Genomic DNA, 18,546 nt, shown 5'->3' with positions numbered 1-18,546 from the left:
AATGATTTGAACTGTTGATGTGACACGTAGGATTGGGGACCGTGTCGGATGGAAATCATTCTTTTGATTAGATTATTTTCTTATGCATAGGGGCAATCAACAGCTGTAAAATGTGTGATAGTTTAATGGATGTGTTCCAATCGCCATCCCGTGGCTGGCCGTTGATTAGCAGCTTTGGTACTTATTACTAATCCATCATTATCTTTCACGAAAACTATAAGAGATTTGTTGTACTAATTTATTATCACAAAATATGGTTTTTTTGCAGTATAATTTTTTTGGATGAAATTGGAATATTAACGATTTTATTTGAAAATTCAGTATGTAGTTGAAAGGGAATTAAAATAAATTGAAAAGTAGGTGATAAAACAGGGTAAGTAAAAATGCGTCGTGTGGAGTAAAATGTGAAGTGAAAAAATATGTTTCTAAATTTAATATTTCGCCGGATGTTTCACAAGTGGAGTCAGTAAGCTATCATATTCAACGAATTGGAGAAAAAAATATTGGTAAGAATATCGTCAATTCTTCATCAGAGACTATCTCGAATGTTATTCTAACATGTATTGACCTAGAAGCAAGTGATGTAGGTAAATCTGAGTTAACAGTAGACAAGACTGTTCAACTAATTGACATTACTGAAAATATAATTTTTTAAATACATTAGTTTTCAGTAAAGTATGTTCTATTTTTCAACTCCCTAACAACTCATTACTCGGTAGCATGATAGAATATGTAATACAAATTGATATAAATGTCGAATGCATTGTTTCGTGAGAAAATAAAGTATGTAGAGTGGAAAAATATGTATCAAAAATTATACTTCTTAACAGAAAGAAAAAGAGAATACTTTGTGGTGCGCGAAAATTTAAATGATTGTAGTGCATCCAGAAAAAATTTATTTTTAAATGTCCGTGAAATCCATTCCGTCAAATGATGTGGTAAAATAAAAATTTATGTATCGCAGTTGGCTAAATGGTAAAGCATCTGATCCAGAAGCCAAAAGTTAGAGGTTCAAACCTCTGCAAATCCGTGGTTCTTAAACCAACGTTTATTTATTCCATCTGAGTGGCATTTTCTAATACCAACAAAGGTTAAACGAAAGTGACCACAGGTTTCCTGTATCAATTGCCGCAAACACACTCAGGAAGAAGTATAATCATTCAAAAAATTTCCAAGTCCAGAAGTTGGTCTCCAAATGACGCGGACTGGTAGAACATCTCAAATAATATTCGTGGCTCAGTGGTAGAGCATAGGATTAATAATTCGAAAGCATTGGGATCGATTCCCAGTCGAGTGAATTGATTAATGAACAAGACTTATATTTATGTTAGGACCATTAAACAAAATTATTACGAGTGTTTATATGTTCCCCTGAATGACAACGAAAAGTAGAGACATGACACATATTACTCATAGCTCAATGGTTGAGCATCGGCACAGTATGCCGAAAGATCATGGTTCGATTCCATTATGAGTAGATATTCAATTAATAATATAAATGCATACAATAGGGAATATTAACCTTAAAATGGTCGTAACTACCACATGACATAACGTGAGATAATGTTACAAATAACCTATAAGATTACGTAAACTAAGAATGGCTAAGTTTAAATTGCGCATACTATAAAAACGAATTCGAGAAAACAAAATGTCTATTTATACATTTATTGTGATAACCCTACACTGACCATTCATAAAATAATTATATTACTTTCTTCCAAAGACTCAGCAGCAACATCTAACACATGTATATCCATTTATATGTTGGTGTATTCCGGGCTTTCTAAGGAATCGAACCTCATACAATTGACATGCCAAACCAGCGGCGTTCCGTTCAGCCATGACAGTCCTTACTACCAAGGATTGGAATTTGAATGCCTATCTACGTATACACAGCAGAAAAGGTTATTTAGTACTATCTGCTAATTTAGGAACGTCGATGGTAGCTTAATGGTATAGTGTCGGAGAAGCATGACAGTAGCCTTGGGTTCGAATCCCAACTCAGCCATCAGCTACATAAATAAATACAACGTTTTATAAATTTTAAATTCTTTTATTGTCCCTCCTTCCACCCACTATTCCACCACTTTACATGACAATACAATATACAACATATATACAATACATAATACACCTAACAGGTTGGCTGCCACGCCCCTACCACTACAGTAACTACATCGCCATCTGATGGATGGCGACAGAGGGGGACACAATGGTCCGGGCTGATGCAATGGTGGAGACCGTTGTGGGAACGCACACCCCTGGTCTCCACCACACATCGAGAAAAGGGAGGCCCTGTGGTGCGTTGCCTTTTGCCTTACGGCGAATTTTGGGCAGTGGCGACAGCTCCACCCCACGGCACACAGACCGTGGAGTAGAGCAGCGCGGCCCGTCCCTATCAAGCTCAAAAAAAAAGGGGAACAAAAAGAGGCGTGGCAGCCAACCTGTTAATTAACACACTACACATTACATAAAATAACAACGATACCACGAGGCGAAGACGAGGCGACCACTAGGCGACGGGCGAAGCGATGACAGGCGAAGCGATGACGGGACGACGGGCGAAGCGATGACGGGAAGACGGGCGAAGCGATGACGGAGTGACGGGCGAAGCGATGACGGGCGAAGCGATGACGGGACGATGGGCGAAGCGATGACAGGGCGACGGCGAAACGATGACGGGCGAGGTGAAGAAGGGCCTTTTTTTACTTAGGCTTGCTGTTCGTAGACTAGGGAATTTGCAGGGCCAGCAATTTTCCGGATGATGAGGCAGGCTTGGTAGTCCTATAATAAGATATTAAATTTAAAAAAAGTAATACTAAAGAAGAAAGAAACTTAAAATACTGAGGCATAGTGGTGTTGAGGTTCACGTCAAAGTGTGGTGACTGGCCAGGTAGAAATAGTGAGAAGACTGCTGAATTTGTGGTTTCCAATCGTTTTTAACACAGTTGTGAGGCATATGCTGCACTTTCCATCACATTCAAACTTACATACAATGATGAGCTTGCGAAGAATGATCTTTCTTGGCCAGCATTCTTTGCAATTTCAGTTGCGGGCTAAAAATAAAAGCAGAATTATGGCAATTGTAACACTGAATGCCAAAATATGAGTCTAATACCTCACTCTTCAACTCAAAATCACACTACGTGAAAGGCTCAGTCGAAATGGCAAGAAGGTTGCATGCCAGCATCCTTTGCAATATTGGTTTGACGAGCTACTTCTCAACAGCAGAAGAATGTCAATGGGATTCTTATTGGAAAATATATGTCTAGTACCTCTTCACGAGCATGAGAAAAGTATGATGGATAGTTGATGATAAAATTAAGTAGTAAGTATGATGATAGTTCACCACACAATTACCTATTACACAAAAAATAATCCATTGATAAGTGTCAGTTGATCAACACAAAAAAGGAAAACACTTTTTGACACACCATTTGATTTGATTGAACTTCTACGAGAACGAATTAGTTTGATTTCTGGCACTACAGTTGATGAACTTGCATTGCCATCTAGCGGAAATTCAATTTCGTCAGATTTAAAAATAAGCCCGACAAAAAAACTAAGCCCGACTTTTCGTATTTTTAAAATTAATGTCTGAAACCTAGATATTGCCATAACAATACATGATTTGAACTCGCAATTCAACGTTGATGTCGAAACTTCAGTCTATTTTTACCTGAAAGTTATAGTTTAGGAGTTATTCAAATTCGACGTAATTGATCACGAGATTGATCACAAGATCTGCATAGTTTCAAGCGTAAACTATAGAGAATTAACATAATAGGAGCTTTCAAAGTTCTTATAGTTCAGTTTTCAGGTGCGGCCTACATACCACTTCAAAGGACTACCGCACATATAACAATTGAAGCTAATGTTGCACAACCATCACCTTAATTTGGCAGCCATCCGAACTAAGGTGATAGTGGAACAGATATGGTTATCACCAGAAGAAAGTAAATTGGAGGTCCAATTCTTGCAGAATATTGATAGCAAATAGCACATCTTGTAACAATATTTTTCTCATAATCTGTGATTTATGTTCGACATGGCAGATCATGTTTACCACACAAATACATGATTCAAACTCGCAATTCAACGGCGGTGCCGAAAATTCAATTTGGGCTTACCTGGAAGTTATAGTTTTGGAGTTATCCAAATTCGAAGTGGTTTTTATAACACAATCCTTTGCGTAGAGGTAAAAAACCACAATTAAAAAACCAAAACAAAACACTGTTGAGATGATGGAAACTGAAATACACCTTCCTAACGCAACCTACGTTATGACTACTGCCTAACGTTTATATCATGCGTTTTCTGTAGTTCCAAAAATCCCGCTACGAACGCCACGGGTAATGTGACCCATAACTGTGAAAAATAAGCCCGTTTCTCTATGTTTCGCATGGTTCCAAAAACTCCCGCTACGAACGCCATGGGTAACGTGCCCCATAATCGTAAAAAATAAGACTGTATCTCTAAAAAAAGTCTCGTTATTTAAAACTACTACTTTCCTATTTTTTATTTCTTAAAACCTATCATGTAAATTGTGTGGCATAATGCTGCCACACCATTTACATGATCCCAGTTTTCAGATTGTTCAGAAGTAATTAGTCAAAATTCACTGCTTAAAGTTGCACTTTACACATTTGATATGAACTCTTAATTGTTGCAGCCCAATGTGCCCGACAACTGAAATTGAGACAAGTAGTAAGCTGAGCTCATTTTACCGCTTTTATTCCTAACACTAGTACCTAGATGGCGATGGATAAATTTCATATTAGGAATAAAATTTGATTTGAGAATTCACTTAAGTTTTGTATTGAAAAATTAAATACATATAATTATTAAATAATTGTAAATAATATAATTATTAAAGCGAACGAGATTCGAATATGCGCAGTTATGACCAGGTAATTGCTTTCTGCAGGAAGTTCTCCAGAAGACGGTGACAGATGTCAGTACTCCAAGGTCAGTGTTGTCGATGTTCTGAATTAATGATTCTGAATTAGACATTGCCTCAAGAAAGAAACAAAGCAGCAACTTTAAACTATTCAGAAATAACAATAATCACTGTAATTCATATCCCAATGCTCTGATGTTTATATTTTTCATCCTTTACATATTACGTAAAAGTAGCGTAGTGGAAAAGACATACCTGAAGAATGCCACACGCCGACCGGAAATTGCAGCCACAAAACAAAGACCCTGCCAATAGAAAAGAAATTGAAGTTCCACAGTCCGCACAAATTCTCGATACAAAAAACAAAATTCATCAGAGCTTACTGTATAGTTAAAATCATTTGATCATAAACACGGACCAATAAGCAACTCATCACGACAGTAACAGATGTCCTCAAAACCCAAATAAGGTAAAGAGATGGCGAAACATGCCACCCCACCGGGGAAGCAGTGTTACTACTAGTAGAATATTGATAAAAGGTGGAAGACCGTAATTACCAGAAACGAATTGTTCCAGGAAGAGCTGCTAACCATCAACAGCCCAACACAACGGAGTCAGCGCCATTTCACGACATGATGCAGTATTAATACACCAAATAAGGATCTGCATAAAAGGACAAGACATTAAATTAAAGAATAACAAAGAGAAACGATGCTTAACTGTTCCATCAGTGAAATAAGGGATAATCATAAAAATGTCATACCCGAAAGATGTACCATCATTTGGAACAGACAAGCATCAGAAAGAAAAAAATAATACCTGAGATGTGAAGCCATACATCCCCCTCGATGCAACCCTACGACGTGATAATCAGATTGACAACGTGAAGCCGACATGAAACCGCCACAGCAAATTCTGAATATAAACAAGGGAATCAATTGCTGAGAAAAAATATAATTCATCGAAAGAAGGCAATTGATGTCATTTAAGAAAACCAATCAACACTGTCCTTCAGCCTGGAGCGGTAATAAAAATAATCATTCAAACAACAAAACAAGAAGCAAGTTGAAATAATTACCAAGTCAGCCACAACAACACGCGAATGTAGAACACAATTCGAGGGCACAAGAAAGCATCCCATCCTGTAAAGAAAAGCACCAAAACATTAACAGGATAATGAGAAAAATAGTGGAAAACTGTCGCCCCCATATACGGCACAACCTTAAGGCAGAAATAACCCCGGTTGCTTCCTACGTGGCAATGTAATTTATCCCTTTCAAGAATATGGCACCTTTCTTCCCATTGAATAGGGAGGAAGGCGTGGCGATTGGGAACAAGGCAAATCAAACAAACATATTTACCTAAATAACATGACGCCATTCACGCAATGTTCGATATGGATCCAACTAAAATGGACGAACAGCCAAAGAGATCTCAGCTAAGCCTGCGAGAAAGAAAACAATTAGAGAACTGCACTAAACGCTGAGTAACAAAATTCCTAAAAGTAAGTTCAGTGAGGGCAAGTGATTTCATGTTTTTGCTGCAGAGCCGTCGCGTATAACGGATGCATCGTAATAAGCTTTCATCCTAAAAAGAACAGTAAAATGATCAAATGAAGATGTATAACTACCTCCGTGCCAACATCCCAAGCAGCAATCCCCAGGTCGTTCAATGCAACCTCACACGAGAGAACAGCAACTGGAAAATAAAAATCAATCAAAACCAAAGCAAAGAAAACCTCAAATCTTCATCTACAAGTAACTTCAGAAATTAAAAGTTACCATTGTTAAACTATCACCATTATCTTGTATGACAGGGATAACAAATCATCATAAACATCTAGTAAATATGTAACGTTCAATACACACCTTTCATCATACAGTGTGGCCTCATTGTTCCAGACAATCTTCCTGCAAAAAAGACAACCATTTAATCTTTGAAAACACCATTGAACATGTTAATATCTTAGCAATGGCTTCAGAGAATGTAGGTAAGGATGAATTTAGTGATACATCATTGTACCTCAGAGTGGATAAATTTTCCATCATATTCAAAATTACTTTAAAATATATTAACAACGTACATGTAGTAGTCACCAACGAGACAAAGCACGCCAAAGGATACGGCATCTCTACATTGTCATCCATGCCTGTAGAACAGATAGAAATTAGAGTTTGCAAAGCATAATTGGGGCATATTTTCTTTGCTTATCGTTCGGATATAGAATCAATCGAATAGAATGTGTTTTTTACAGAAATTATGCCAAGGAATTATTTTGTTTGAAAAAATATGTGGAATTCGTATCCGTCAACTACCAGCACTTAGCAGATGACAACGTATTCTACAAGAACTGAAGAAGTAACAAAATACCAGCAAAAAAACTTTGGAAAGTATGTTACATTTCTATTTATAACTAATTTTAACTGAAAAAGGATAAATTTACTAAAGAAGTTAACAAAATTCTTATTTTACCTTGGATGAAACACGATGTAGAGCTGATGAATGCAGATAATCAAGTGATTCCAGCATCATTTTCAGCACACGTCGTCAATTCGGTTCCCCACCCACGAATAGTTTCCCTCTCCGGAAAATACAACACTGCACGATTCATACTTTGTTTTTTACAAAATAGTTTCTAAATAATATAAAGTTTATTTCCGACCAAGTTTAATTCGAGAAAAATTATGTAGCTGAAGAATCAAACAAATAGAACTCTTTTACTAAAAATTTATTGATCTGAATTAAATAAATAAAGTAGATGGCAAGGTTAGCAATCAAGGCGCGAAATCTAACTCGTTGTCATATCATTAGAATCACATTTTTAAAGATACACACGTGACTTTTTTTGTACATAGTTAAAAGGAAGGCTTTATATATGTATATTAGGTAGAGCTTTTTACCCTTAACTTAGTGTATGGTTAAGGAAGGTTCGTGTTATCTTCCCAAGGCGAAAACTGTTCAATAAACGATTTCCTGCATTTTAGCTTACTGTGTTCCTTTTCACGTAATTTATCCAGTTGTAAGTTTGTCCCCCTCGAATCGAAACATGGCTGCCGTCAAACTGTCAAAAGATATAGCTAAAGTGTTTGTGAACTCCTTTGACACGGTGTTATTTGACTGCGACGGTAATATAGAATGAAATTAACATAAGAAATGTTTACTAAAGTATGACTTATTGATTCAGGTGTGCTGTGGGCCGGAAGTAAAGTTTTATATCGTGCAGTTGAAACAGTAAACTATTTGAAAGGCAATGGCAAACAAATCTTCTATGTAACAAATAACAGCACCAAAACGAGAGCTCAATATCTTGAAAAACTGACAAAGTTGGGGTTTAATGCAGATGAAGTATACATTAAATATCATATACAATTTCTATTAAGTGTGATAAATGGCTAATTGGAATGTGTGGATTCCAGAAAGAAATTGCAACTTCAGGATACCTAGTTGCTTCGTACCTTGAATTCATCAACTTTCAACAAACTGTATACCTAATTGGAAGTAAAGGCTTTGCCGAGGAGCTAAGAAACCATGGAATCAAACACACTCAAATTGGTGTAACTACTTATATTATAATTTAGAAACTATTCCTCTTCTATGTCCTTCTAATTTTCATAGCCAGATACCATGGCAACAGACATGCCATCGTACGTGAACGGGCAAATTGAGCTGGAGAGTGAAATTGGTGCTGTTGTAATAGGCTTTGATGAGCACCTGAGCTATCCCAAAATTCTTAAAGCAGCTAATTATTTAGCTGATCCAAATTGTCTTTTCTTGGCTTCAAATGCTGATGAGACATTCCCCATGGAAATTCCTTTAGTAGTTCCTGGAACTGGTGTGATGGTCAAAGCTGTTGAAACAGCATCACAAAGAACACCCAAAATATTTGGCAAACCCTCAACTGCCATGTTTGAGGCAATTGCAAAGCAGTGCAAAATTGACCCCCAGAGGACTTTAATGATTGGAGATAGGTAAAAATAAATCAGAAATTGAATAAACACCTCACCAATAAGCTTGATTTTTTTCACAGATGCAATACAGATATAAGTTTTGGGAAAAACTGTAAATTAACAACTCTTCTAGTTTTATCGGGTGTTACGAGTTTGAAACATCTTGAACAGTACAAACATAATGAACAACACATTCTGATGCCAGACTTTTATACAGATGTTTTAGGAGACATATTAGATTTACTGGAACAATAACATAGGTATTCAATTTGTGACTTCATCGGTAGCTTCTGAAAGAGCTTCCTTGATCTTGTGTATGACACTGTTTAATCTGTGGTAGTCCATTTCTACCGAGATGGAATCAATTTCAGTATGTAGAGTCAATTCGATGATTGGAGAGTTAAGTGCACTGACTTTGTTGCTCTCCAGTGCCAACTGTATGTTACAAATAAAATTTGTTTAGCAATGTTTTTAATGTACACATTATTTGGAAAATACCTTGAGCTTCCAATCAAAATCCTTAAGGCTACCTTTACTTGATTGTGACATTGCTAAAGCTGTTCACTCAAACGGCTGTCAAAAATGTGATTTGTTGTTGTTTATGACTGCCATCTATTGGCAAGAGTTGTACCTAGAGTCCATCTAGGAGAAGATGGCGATAATAATATCGCGGAAATTAGAAAGTTGACATTTAAGAGACCTTTGATCGGTCAATTCTTCCTGTTAATCAAACGTTCTTCCAACTATCCGTGTTGCAGAGTCAGCTAGAGCTCAAACCGATGTAATTGCGACGTATCAAATGGACTTGCGAATTCTCTAGCTATTGGTAACTTAAATCTTTTTTTTCCCGAATATTAGTTTCTTGATTACTTGAGACATGAGGAATGAAAGATTTCACAGTTGGCTAAACATTATGGTTCAAATGGTGTAGAAATCTCACAGGAAAATGGAACGAAGAATCGGGGTCGTGTTCTTACTGCACGTTGTGGTGGTCAGTGGAGCTGTCAATGAAACATCTCATTCATCTACAATCCTCCCTTCGATGGAACAAACGGTTGCAGTGATAACCTCAAACACAACTGCTTCTTACGTAAAAGAAGATTCCCCACTTCAGAAAATTGATACTTCACTGAATCTCATTGGAAGTGGGACACCACCAGTGAATGTCACTTTAGACCATTTTTATCAACCCGCTCAGGGAGACGGCACAAAACGAAAGAGTGTCCCCAGAAAAGGGTTAACTAAAGAGCCAGTGAAACCCAGAAAAGGAGCAGAAGTACCACCTACGGAACATGCCAACATCACCACCAACTCAAATTCTACATTTAAATCTAAACCACTTGCATCTGAAACCCAAAAAACTGAAGACGAAGTTTCAACGCAACCAGACTACACAGCCCTCATTGTTGGCCTGTCTCTGGGCATAGCCATGGTGCTCATTCTTGCTTCAGTCACATACTGGCGCTTGAGAGACGTGTGGGAACGACGTCAATATAAGCGCGTCGATTTCTTAATTGACGGCCTCTACACCGACACATAAAAATTAATCGAACCTATCCTGTATAAAGCAATAAGTCGTGTCTGTCCTTCTCAATTCACTTATAATATCCCTAATAAAAAAAATACAATTCAAATATTATCAAATTTTCATTCACAAGTATTTGTTTTATTCATTCCTGTATAAACAAATCGGCGAGTCCAGCATCCGCCAAATCAATGGCATCCGGTTTGGGACGGGGTTTAAGCGAACCCATTTTCGGAAGGCTGGCAAGTTGCACCGGCTTACGGAATAAATCGGCCAAATGTTGCCCAACAATCTACACAAAGTAAAATTTAAACATTTTAACTTTAATATAAAATCAATTTCATTACTTGGCTAGTCATTTTGCGAAAGAGTTCCCGTTTCGATCGTTCCATTTTCTGATTCAATTTCTGTCCACCGGCCAACGAAGAAGCCTTGTCCTGGTATTGATCAGCATCTTCACGACTACATCCAGCATTTCTCATCATCAATTCCGACATGGCGGCCGGATAGATGGGCAAGAAAGTATCGTACATGAGCACGCCCAAATGTATCAACGAGCTGAGATTAGCGTCATGCTGTCCCAAAAGCTGGATGCCATTCAGCAGGTGGGAAAGACACAGACAGGCCACTTCACTTGAAGGAAAATGTGCCGAATTCCTTGGTATAAGACCAGCCCAATATTTCACAATCGATTCAAGGATATTGGAAGCTTTGAGTGAATTGCCGGAATCTGGCCACCACAGGGCGCTCAATAAGAATTGAAGCAAATGGCCACATAAATTCGGCTCGGACAGGACAGTCTTGCCCAGCTCGCTGACATTAGCAACCACTTGGCTAGCTGAAGATGAACCTTCTGCATCCATCATTTCGTCATTGTCTTCTCCTTGAAATTGAGTGGTCATTGTTAAAATTACATTCTTCAATAGTTCAATGTAATCTCGAGTTGCGAGACGGACAATCACATCACAGAGGATTTCTTGCAGGTTGGCCTGATTCTCATCGCGCTGTTGCTGCATCGTTTGCTGCCACCGGCCGGCCAATCTTTGCAACATGGCCGGAAGGAAATGAGCGAGAAAAGGCAAGATGGCCGATTGATGAAGATGAGCTGGACAAGAGATGATGAAAGGTCGACAAAAGACTTTGACGACCGTACGCAATCTGCAATCTGGGATGTATTCCATTCCATGGCCGCACGTGGTGCCGGCCACAGCCACAGCTAATCCCGGTGTTGCATAAAACTGATCGCCAAGAGTCTCTCCGAATGATCCCAACATGACGAACACATTATTGTGGATTTGAGCCAGGAAGTTTTGAACACGTTCCAGAGGACTCTGCTGTTTTTGCACGTTGCCATTCAGTTGTGAAATGCAGGCCGGCATGCCCGACTGTGACATCCCTCCTTGTGCTAAAATATTAATAATTTCGCTTTCTAGAAGATCGTGTGCTTTTGCATAGCCAGGAGATAGCAAAGCTTGTGCTTCCGGCTCCCAAAGTTGATGGAGAACTCGAGCCAATCGGAAAGTATCGAATAACAGAGGGGCCAAGTGCTGGGCAGCTGGATGACCTTTCAATGGATCGATCGATGTGCGACAACGTTTCAAAACAGCCAAGAACACCGACGTGCTGGCCAGCAGCTCTGATCGATTACGACCATGGACATCTTCGACTGAAGGTTCCAATGGTGGCCGGTCCAGACCAATGAAAGATAAAAATTCTTTAGCCGAATTAAAAGCTGGGCTCATGGCCGTCCATTGTTGCGCTGCTGGTCGAATAATTTCGCCAATTAAATCGCATTTCATTTGAAATTCTGTGAATTGATTTGATATGATGAGTAGGGCTTCTTGCAAGGTTAATACTTCCATCCGACTTAATTGAGAATCGTCTTGGGTTTTGCCGAGTCGATCGATATTCGATTTAAGATATTGAAATTGTTGAACTAGTAGACCGGGATGTTGCATACTGATTTTCACCAAGAGCGAACAGGCGTGTCGGCGAACATTGCGGACTATCTTGGTGCGGTTTTCTTTAGACTGACCGGGTCCGCTAAAAAGGACTGAAGAAAATATGCGATTGAGAACTGGTTGAAGTAATCGCTGGGAATCGTGCTGGACGTAGACGAACAGTGCTGAAATGCAGGACAACAATTCCGAGAGGATAGAAGGATCGCTGGATTGGTAATTCAAACAGCGTTCTAGTAGTTGGGGCCCGGCTGGTGCCTCTTTGGCCTTACAGGCCACGGAATCGAGAAACAAGGCTAAAGCTTCCCATTCAGCTAGAATTGAATTAGGATTATCTAGTTGGCTGAGTAGCCATCGGTGAGCGTAGGAGAAGGTCACGGATGGTGCTAACGCAGTAGCAAGGCGTACGGCGTCAATCAATTCCGACCGTAGACGCTGATGAAATGCGGTGAACTCTTCATCGGAATCAAAATCCATCGCGTTATAAGCGCAAACGGATGTCTTCACAAACTTGCGAGCTGCAATTGCAATCCAGGCCTCGATAACGGCCAGCAGTTCCAGTTCTGTGTTTAAACGATCGTGTTTGAAGAGGGCAACCCACAAGGTGGCAGCCGTTTGATTAATGCTCAGACTTTGATGTCGGGTCAGTGCCAAAACAGCTTGAAGATACATGGCAAACGTATCTGGTTTCGTAACTTCAGGTTCTTTGCCGAACAGACTGCACAATTGCGTGCCCATTCCAACTAGGACTTCAGTGAGGCGTTTCAAGAAATTGTAGTTTACTTCGGTCAGAGGCTGCGCGGAAGCCAACTGTGCAGATTCAAGCATTGAAGCTATGGCTCCTTGATTAAAGAGAACGAGTAATGGTGATCTCTCTTTGGCTGGACCTTTACGGCTTATAATCTGTTAGAGGAAAAATTATTAATTTAAGATGTTAAATTGATTAACACACCTTTACCTGGAGAAGACATTCAGCTGCGGGTAATCGAAAATTTTCGTCGGAGAGCAGGGTACACAGCAGGACTAGCAGTTGCCCTTCGTGGGCCATAATGTGGTTGATTGAAACCCATTCGACGTGACTTTGAAAGACGGTAATAACCGACAGAGCAAGCCGGCATGAAAATTGTGCAGCAGGAGATCCGGCCAACTTCCGATCATGATAGGCGGTCACTTGAACGCGCAATAGCCGGGAAAGAAAATCAAAAATCTCTGCCATATTTGCCGTAAGTCCCTGTTGAAGATCTCTGCGTCTAACAGCATCTACTGATTGAAAAACGGCCACATCTTCTGCTAAACGAAGTAAAACTAAAAGCACCAACTGAAAGCAAAAGAAAACTTTAGATTTAAAATGTTTTGTTAGTTAAGAAAAGAATTTATGAACCTCAGTTTGGTATTCTTTCCCACTTTGAGAAAGGTTGGTGAGCTCTTGAAGGAAGTTGGGCCACTGCTGAGGCCATTCTCGTTTTACCATTTCCACTACCAATCTAGCAGTGCCGTCTTTAATGTATGAAGGGTCACTCATGTCAGTGCCATTTCCCATAAGCTTCCACACAGAATCCTATTACAAATTTGTATGTCAATAATTTTCTTTTGAAGCAAATAAAATGTGATACTTTAATCGAGAGCTTTTCTTGGGGATGCATATCTTTCCATCTGAATTTAATGCAGTGCTCTACTAGCTGCAGACCAAAATGCCTTATAGTTGGACTTCTAGCTGAGCCAGCAAGCTGCAGGCCAACGATCGCACACAACGGTGATTCTTCTTTGAATCTTTCACACAAATTGTAGGCTTGGTTTCTTTCTTCGGCTGAAACTACTGGGGATAAGGCAACATCAACTGCGTGAATTAATTGTTCAGCTTCAGCAGATATTTGTGGTGGAAGACTCCCTTGTCCTTCCATTTTTAAGTTCTCACTGAAATATTGCGACTTTAATTAACTCTAATGTTTTTTTTTTCAAAAGATTCTTTAAACGCTAAAGCTGTCGCATTTGATTTGAAAAAGAGAAAATGTTCAGAATTTCAAGAAACCACTATTCCACATGTCTCTTTTCAAACAGAAGAATTTAGCTAATGTCGTCTGCAACGAAACCAAATAGTTATTTCATTACAACATAGATGGCATTATAGCGAATTATTTAACAGTTCCTCTCCAGTTTCCAGCAAGTTAGAGGACCAAAAAGATAATTAAAACAAAGCACCACATAACATAATCAAACAGCTGGAGGAGTTCTTTATAACTAACTTCATAGTTACACTAAATTTAAGGTAGTTATTATTAAATTTCTATCGTTAGCAGCTCTTCCCCACATCCCTTCATTTTAAACTGTATCAGTATTCCAAATTCACTTACGGCAACTAAACTCTCTTAACACAGACCGCACTACTACTACTTTACTAATGATCAAATCCGGAGAATGATCTTTGTCCTTGTCCATACGCAAATAATCTGTAAAAATAAAAATATATAAAGAAAGTCGAATACACTCTCATATCTTGACATGGTAAATAGGCGTGCAACTTTCTCGCATGATCTTAAATAATTTGAAATTTACCACTCGGAATTTAATACTTACCACGACAATTTATCGGAAAATCAAAATAAACCTAGAGCAGTTTTATTATAACTAACGAAATATTGAATAATTATTACGAGGTCTACATGATAAATCTATGAAACAAACAGTGGGCGATTCTCACCTTTTCCTCTCAATATTTTCACCAGTTTCCCCCAAACTCACTCAAAGAAGAACCTCCGGAAAAAGAGTGACAAGAATACGGCTTTCATGAGGAAGTATCAAGTTTGCTGGGATGATTTTCTCTCGAAAGGAGATCGAATGGTAGAAATTTTCTTTTTTTTTTAATTACGAGGCGGAGTTGACAGCAATTATTGTAGCCTTGAAAACACAAATAAAAGTTAATTGGAAATTTTGCAAGCAATAGGACCTTAATGTTTTATGTCTAACATATTGCTCACACCCTCATTGAAAGGGGTTTGTCTTGTTTCAATCCACCGAAAAGTTTTGTTTCATTTCAAACAAGGAAACCAACATTTGGATAATGCCTTTTGAAAAGTGTAGCATTGGCAACAAGTAATTACCTCCAGTGCTGTGTGATCTTAAGAGACCCAAACAATCAAGATGGGTAAAGTGGGCTATTCATAAATCATGTCACTGCCAGCCAGACCAATACCAGGGATTGAAAGATCATCTACCGATCTACATCTGGAAATAGGAATAAAAGTTTTAAAAATTATTTCATGATATACAGTATGTAGATTTTGTGCCTTTGCAAACCACATATGGTTAAAAAAGAAAACCCATAAAATGCAGGAACTAGGTCAAAAGGGCATCACTAATGCCAAACCCACTTTCATCTGTTGAATAACCCTGTTCAGTTTACCTGTAGATTTGGAAAGCAAGTGATGACATGTGTAGAAATGAGCAAATGTTATATAACTAATTTACAGTGCATTGTACATCACTGGATTATGCAGTTTTTAATGGTCCATCCACATCACTAGCATTATTTCAAGGAATCATCAATTTCGTAATTCAGATGCCACTGTAGGAAAATTAAAATTAGAAATAAGCTTGATCTACCTTTCAATTAAAATAGAAAATATGTGAAGGCTACAACCTAAAATAAGTATAAATGAAAGAATATCATTACTTTATCACAAGCTTGCTAACCTATGCTTCCAAATGGGCGCCATTTTGGGTTCTTTCAATGGACTGATATAAAATGCCTCCTAAGGGTATTCTTTAAAATTTTCGAAATAAAACCTTAAATCATACTCAGAAATAAAAATCTGATAATAAACAGGATCAAAGATGGCATGGGCTCTTGTCAAAGTTAATATTAAAATTTAGGTGACGAGTTTAAACAAGAACACAGGAAAAAAAATTTGCAGACGATTAAACCATCCGCCATTGTTCGGCCATTTTTCATTCGTCGACCGGGATCAGTCGGAATCAGAATCGATCACTGCAATTCTCCGAGAATATTGTAATTCTTTCGATTTTAAAGTAAGTAATTGTTGTGAGATGTGAAATTTAATTTCATAACTAATTGTTTTACAAATAACTTGTCTTCCTTCCAGAAAATTTCGTAACATCATATTCATCTCAATAAATCACAATTCTAACGTGTTCGAAGCTTCTTGACAAAGCACATTTCTTCTTTCTATATCGCATTGTATTATGGACCTAAACAAACTGATGGACAAGCCAGAGGCTGGGGCAATATCAAAATCTTCTGTAACACCACAAACTTCGACTAACGTTGAATTAACTGGTACGATGGAAGAAACATCGAACGTGTCGCAGCCGAAAACCCACGGCCATGTATGCACCTGTACTTCGAAGCCTGTTTGGCCGGTGGATCCTGCATTTGTTGACACTGTCATTTCGAAATTGTTACAACTTAAAGTAGTTGAAGAGTACTTCCGCAAAAATCAACAATGTCCATGTTCCACTTTCTCACAAGACCAATATTGCAAAACTGAGAACGCCGTAAAGCTAGAATCGGACCCAACCGAAATCCCTCTCACGTCTGAATACGCAGAGATCCCGAATAAAAGTGCAAAAAAGAAGAACCCGGGAAAAGCACAATGGAATAAGTCGTACCAAAGGCGTTTGGCAAGAAGGCAAGCAGAAAGAGAAGCTCGAGCTCAGCAAATGTCTCAAGATGCTTTAGAAAACAAGTCTCTCGTTCCTGGAGAGCATCAACCTGATACACCAATTGTACTGAACTCCGAAACGAACGAGGTCCCGAATGTAAAGAAGATGAGGGAGCCGGCAAATACACATTGGAATACAGCTAAACAAATTGCTTGGAAAGAAGAAAGAGAAGCTCAAGTCCAACAAATGTCTGAAGCTTCTGGAAGATACAAGTTTTCCCCTCCCGAATCCTATGACATCGTGACCCTATTAGAAGACATTGATTCACTATTGGTTCCTGGAGCTGGGGCTTCTTCTTTGTCGAACATCTCGATAACGCCGGGAAATGATATTTCATTTGATAAGATACTTAACCCAACTGATCTAAGCATACATGAACAGCACGTCGACTCTAAAATTCTTACTTCTCTTACGACACTGGGTGATCCAGCAATTGATTCGGAAGTTTGGGATAAAAGCTTATGCTTTGACAACCCAAGTCGAAAGATGAATGCCAGCCGTCAGATGCAGCTGTGGATGCAGCACAATCGCCAGAAGAACGACGAGTAGCTGAAGAAGAAACAGGATCCCTAATTTTCGAGAAAAAAATGGTAAAAAACACAAGAAAAAAATTCATCAATTGTATTTCTTCCTTTTTTCGAATGCAAAATGTTGCTTGTAAACTTACAAGACTCAAAAATTCTTTCACATTAAATTTGCAACTTTCCTATTAATCCATATTATCAATTTGCATTTACTTAATCAATTGACCGTCAATAAATAATCTAACTTACAAAAAATTTACAGTATCAAATTCAGGCTGTACCATAAAAACTGACTTTTGAATGTAAGCAACCAAGAGTTAAATTTTTTGGCTTACCAAAAGGAATTGCTTCTTAACACACAAAGTCGAATAGAATAGCTTCATAGTTACAAAGCAACTTGTAGTTGATCGTAGGCCTGCAGCTTTTAAAACAAATTCTTTTTTTTCCAGCTCATCGTGAATAACCAAGTTTAGAGGTAGGCAGGTTGTGAACAAGTTCACTACCTGTAAAAGTGATTTTTAAAATAAGTGAGAAAACAAACCCTATCATCATGCCCGCCAAAAAATGGCGCCTTTCCGGGATAAAGGTGATCATGGTTTACCGGGCAGAAAGTTCGTTCACCCTCCATATGTAATAAACGGATAAGGAAACATTAAGCTACCATTTATACTGGCAAGTAAAATTCTTTTTTTAACACTGACGACGATCAACATCTTAGTTTTTTTTCGTTTTTTGTTTCCAGCTACATTTTTTTCGTGGCTAAAATAAACAATTCCTTCTCACAGTCACAGACCCCGGTGCTTGATAGTTGCCTGAATGCCACTTTACCACTATCAGATGCTACAAAGACAAGACAACAGAGTTTTCGTTTTTCAAATGAAAAAGGTTTTGGACATTATCAGGATTCTTTTATTTTATAATAGTAAACATTATTTTCATTAGAAAATTAATTTGTACATCTTGGCATCTTTTTGATGGCTTGGTACTAATCCATTTCCGCCAGGTCGCA

General features: G+C 38.4%; 4 protein-coding genes and 3 long non-coding RNA genes across 8 annotated transcripts; 3 read left to right on the top strand and 4 right to left on the bottom strand.

The window, feature by feature from the left end:
• Positions 1-2,102: 2,102 nt before the first annotated feature.
• Positions 2,103-3,499, bottom strand: LOC130694179 (uncharacterized). Of its 2 annotated transcripts, none has more exons than XR_009001955.2 (5): positions 3,438-3,499; positions 3,279-3,363; positions 3,122-3,220; positions 2,848-3,059; positions 2,103-2,787 (listed from the first exon to the last, which is right to left on the bottom strand). It is a non-coding gene; the product is annotated as an uncharacterized LOC130694179 (long non-coding RNA). The 2 variants fall into 2 exon arrangements; XR_009001956.2 differs by having other exon boundaries at positions 3,122-3,217.
• A 1,306-nt stretch (positions 3,500-4,805) lies between these two features.
• Positions 4,806-7,472, bottom strand: LOC130694163 (uncharacterized). The gene is made up of 10 exons (XR_009001943.1): positions 7,376-7,472; positions 6,987-7,052; positions 6,772-6,813; positions 6,534-6,601; positions 6,265-6,347; positions 5,982-6,045; positions 5,723-5,818; positions 5,461-5,566; positions 5,159-5,208; positions 4,806-4,989 (listed from the first exon to the last, which is right to left on the bottom strand). It is a non-coding gene; the product is annotated as an uncharacterized LOC130694163 (long non-coding RNA).
• A 416-nt stretch (positions 7,473-7,888) lies between these two features.
• On the top strand, positions 7,889-9,320 carry LOC130694141 (glycerol-3-phosphate phosphatase-like). The gene is made up of 5 exons (XM_057517288.2): positions 7,889-8,028; positions 8,088-8,248; positions 8,320-8,457; positions 8,519-8,871; positions 8,931-9,320. Exons 1-5 carry the CDS (start codon positions 7,950-7,952, stop codon positions 9,103-9,105), a joined length of 906 nt encoding a protein of 301 aa, XP_057373271.1. The 5' UTR covers positions 7,889-7,949; the 3' UTR covers positions 9,106-9,320.
• LOC130694142 (uncharacterized) lies at positions 8,898-9,424 on the bottom strand. Its single transcript, XR_009001929.2, has 2 exons — positions 9,349-9,424; positions 8,898-9,285 (listed from the first exon to the last, which is right to left on the bottom strand). It is a non-coding gene; the product is annotated as an uncharacterized LOC130694142 (long non-coding RNA).
• A 90-nt stretch (positions 9,425-9,514) lies between these two features.
• LOC130694140 (uncharacterized) lies at positions 9,515-10,494 on the top strand. The gene is made up of 2 exons (XM_057517287.2): positions 9,515-9,676; positions 9,782-10,494. The coding sequence occupies exon 2, from the start codon at positions 9,797-9,799 to the stop codon at positions 10,388-10,390; it is 594 nt and encodes a 197-aa protein (XP_057373270.1). The 5' UTR covers positions 9,515-9,676; positions 9,782-9,796; the 3' UTR covers positions 10,391-10,494.
• Positions 10,487-14,315, bottom strand: LOC130694138 (exportin-5-like). Its single transcript, XM_057517286.2, has 5 exons — positions 13,947-14,315; positions 13,715-13,891; positions 13,292-13,651; positions 10,723-13,236; positions 10,487-10,667 (listed from the first exon to the last, which is right to left on the bottom strand). The coding sequence occupies exons 1-5, from the start codon at positions 14,232-14,234 to the stop codon at positions 10,521-10,523; spliced, it is 3,486 nt and encodes a 1,161-aa protein (XP_057373269.1). The 5' UTR covers positions 14,235-14,315; the 3' UTR covers positions 10,487-10,520.
• Positions 14,316-16,234: 1,919 nt separating this feature from the next.
• On the top strand, positions 16,235-17,650 carry LOC130694066 (uncharacterized). Its single transcript, XM_057517232.1, has 2 exons — positions 16,235-16,359; positions 16,434-17,650. The coding sequence occupies exon 2, from the start codon at positions 16,534-16,536 to the stop codon at positions 17,560-17,562; it is 1,029 nt and encodes a 342-aa protein (XP_057373215.1). The 5' UTR covers positions 16,235-16,359; positions 16,434-16,533; the 3' UTR covers positions 17,563-17,650.
• Positions 17,651-18,546: the final 896 nt, after the last annotated feature.

This window comes from Daphnia carinata, chromosome 6 (genome assembly GCF_022539665.2).
Source record: "Daphnia carinata strain CSIRO-1 chromosome 6, CSIRO_AGI_Dcar_HiC_V3, whole genome shotgun sequence".
In the NCBI taxonomy this organism is placed as follows: Eukaryota; Metazoa; Arthropoda; class Branchiopoda; order Diplostraca; family Daphniidae; genus Daphnia; species Daphnia carinata.
This window is presented reverse-complemented; position numbering and strand designations above follow the sequence as displayed.

Bases quoted from the DNA above. Each gene is read 5' to 3' on its own strand.
- LOC130694141 (XM_057517288.2), top strand. From the start codon at position 7,950: ATGGCTGCCGTCAAACTGTCAAAAGATATAGCTAAAGTGTTTGTGAAC. The intron at 8,458-8,518 runs GTAACTACTTAT...TAATTTTCATAG, and splicing joins TCAAACACACTCAAATTGGT to CCAGATACCATGGCAACAGA. The intron at 8,872-8,930 runs GTAAAAATAAAT...TTTTTTTCACAG, and splicing joins ACTTTAATGATTGGAGATAG to ATGCAATACAGATATAAGTT.
- LOC130694140 (XM_057517287.2), top strand. From the start codon at position 9,797: ATGGAACGAAGAATCGGGGTCGTGTTCTTACTGCACGTTGTGGTGGTC.
- LOC130694138 (XM_057517286.2), bottom strand. From the start codon at position 14,234: ATGGAAGGACAAGGGAGTCTTCCACCACAAATATCTGCTGAAGCTGAA. The intron at 13,892-13,946 runs GTATCACATTTT...AATTTGTAATAG, and splicing joins AAGAAAAGCTCTCGATTAAA to GATTCTGTGTGGAAGCTTAT. The intron at 10,668-10,722 runs GTAATGAAATTG...TACTTTGTGTAG, and splicing joins TTCGCAAAATGACTAGCCAA to ATTGTTGGGCAACATTTGGC.
- LOC130694066 (XM_057517232.1), top strand. From the start codon at position 16,534: ATGGACCTAAACAAACTGATGGACAAGCCAGAGGCTGGGGCAATATCA.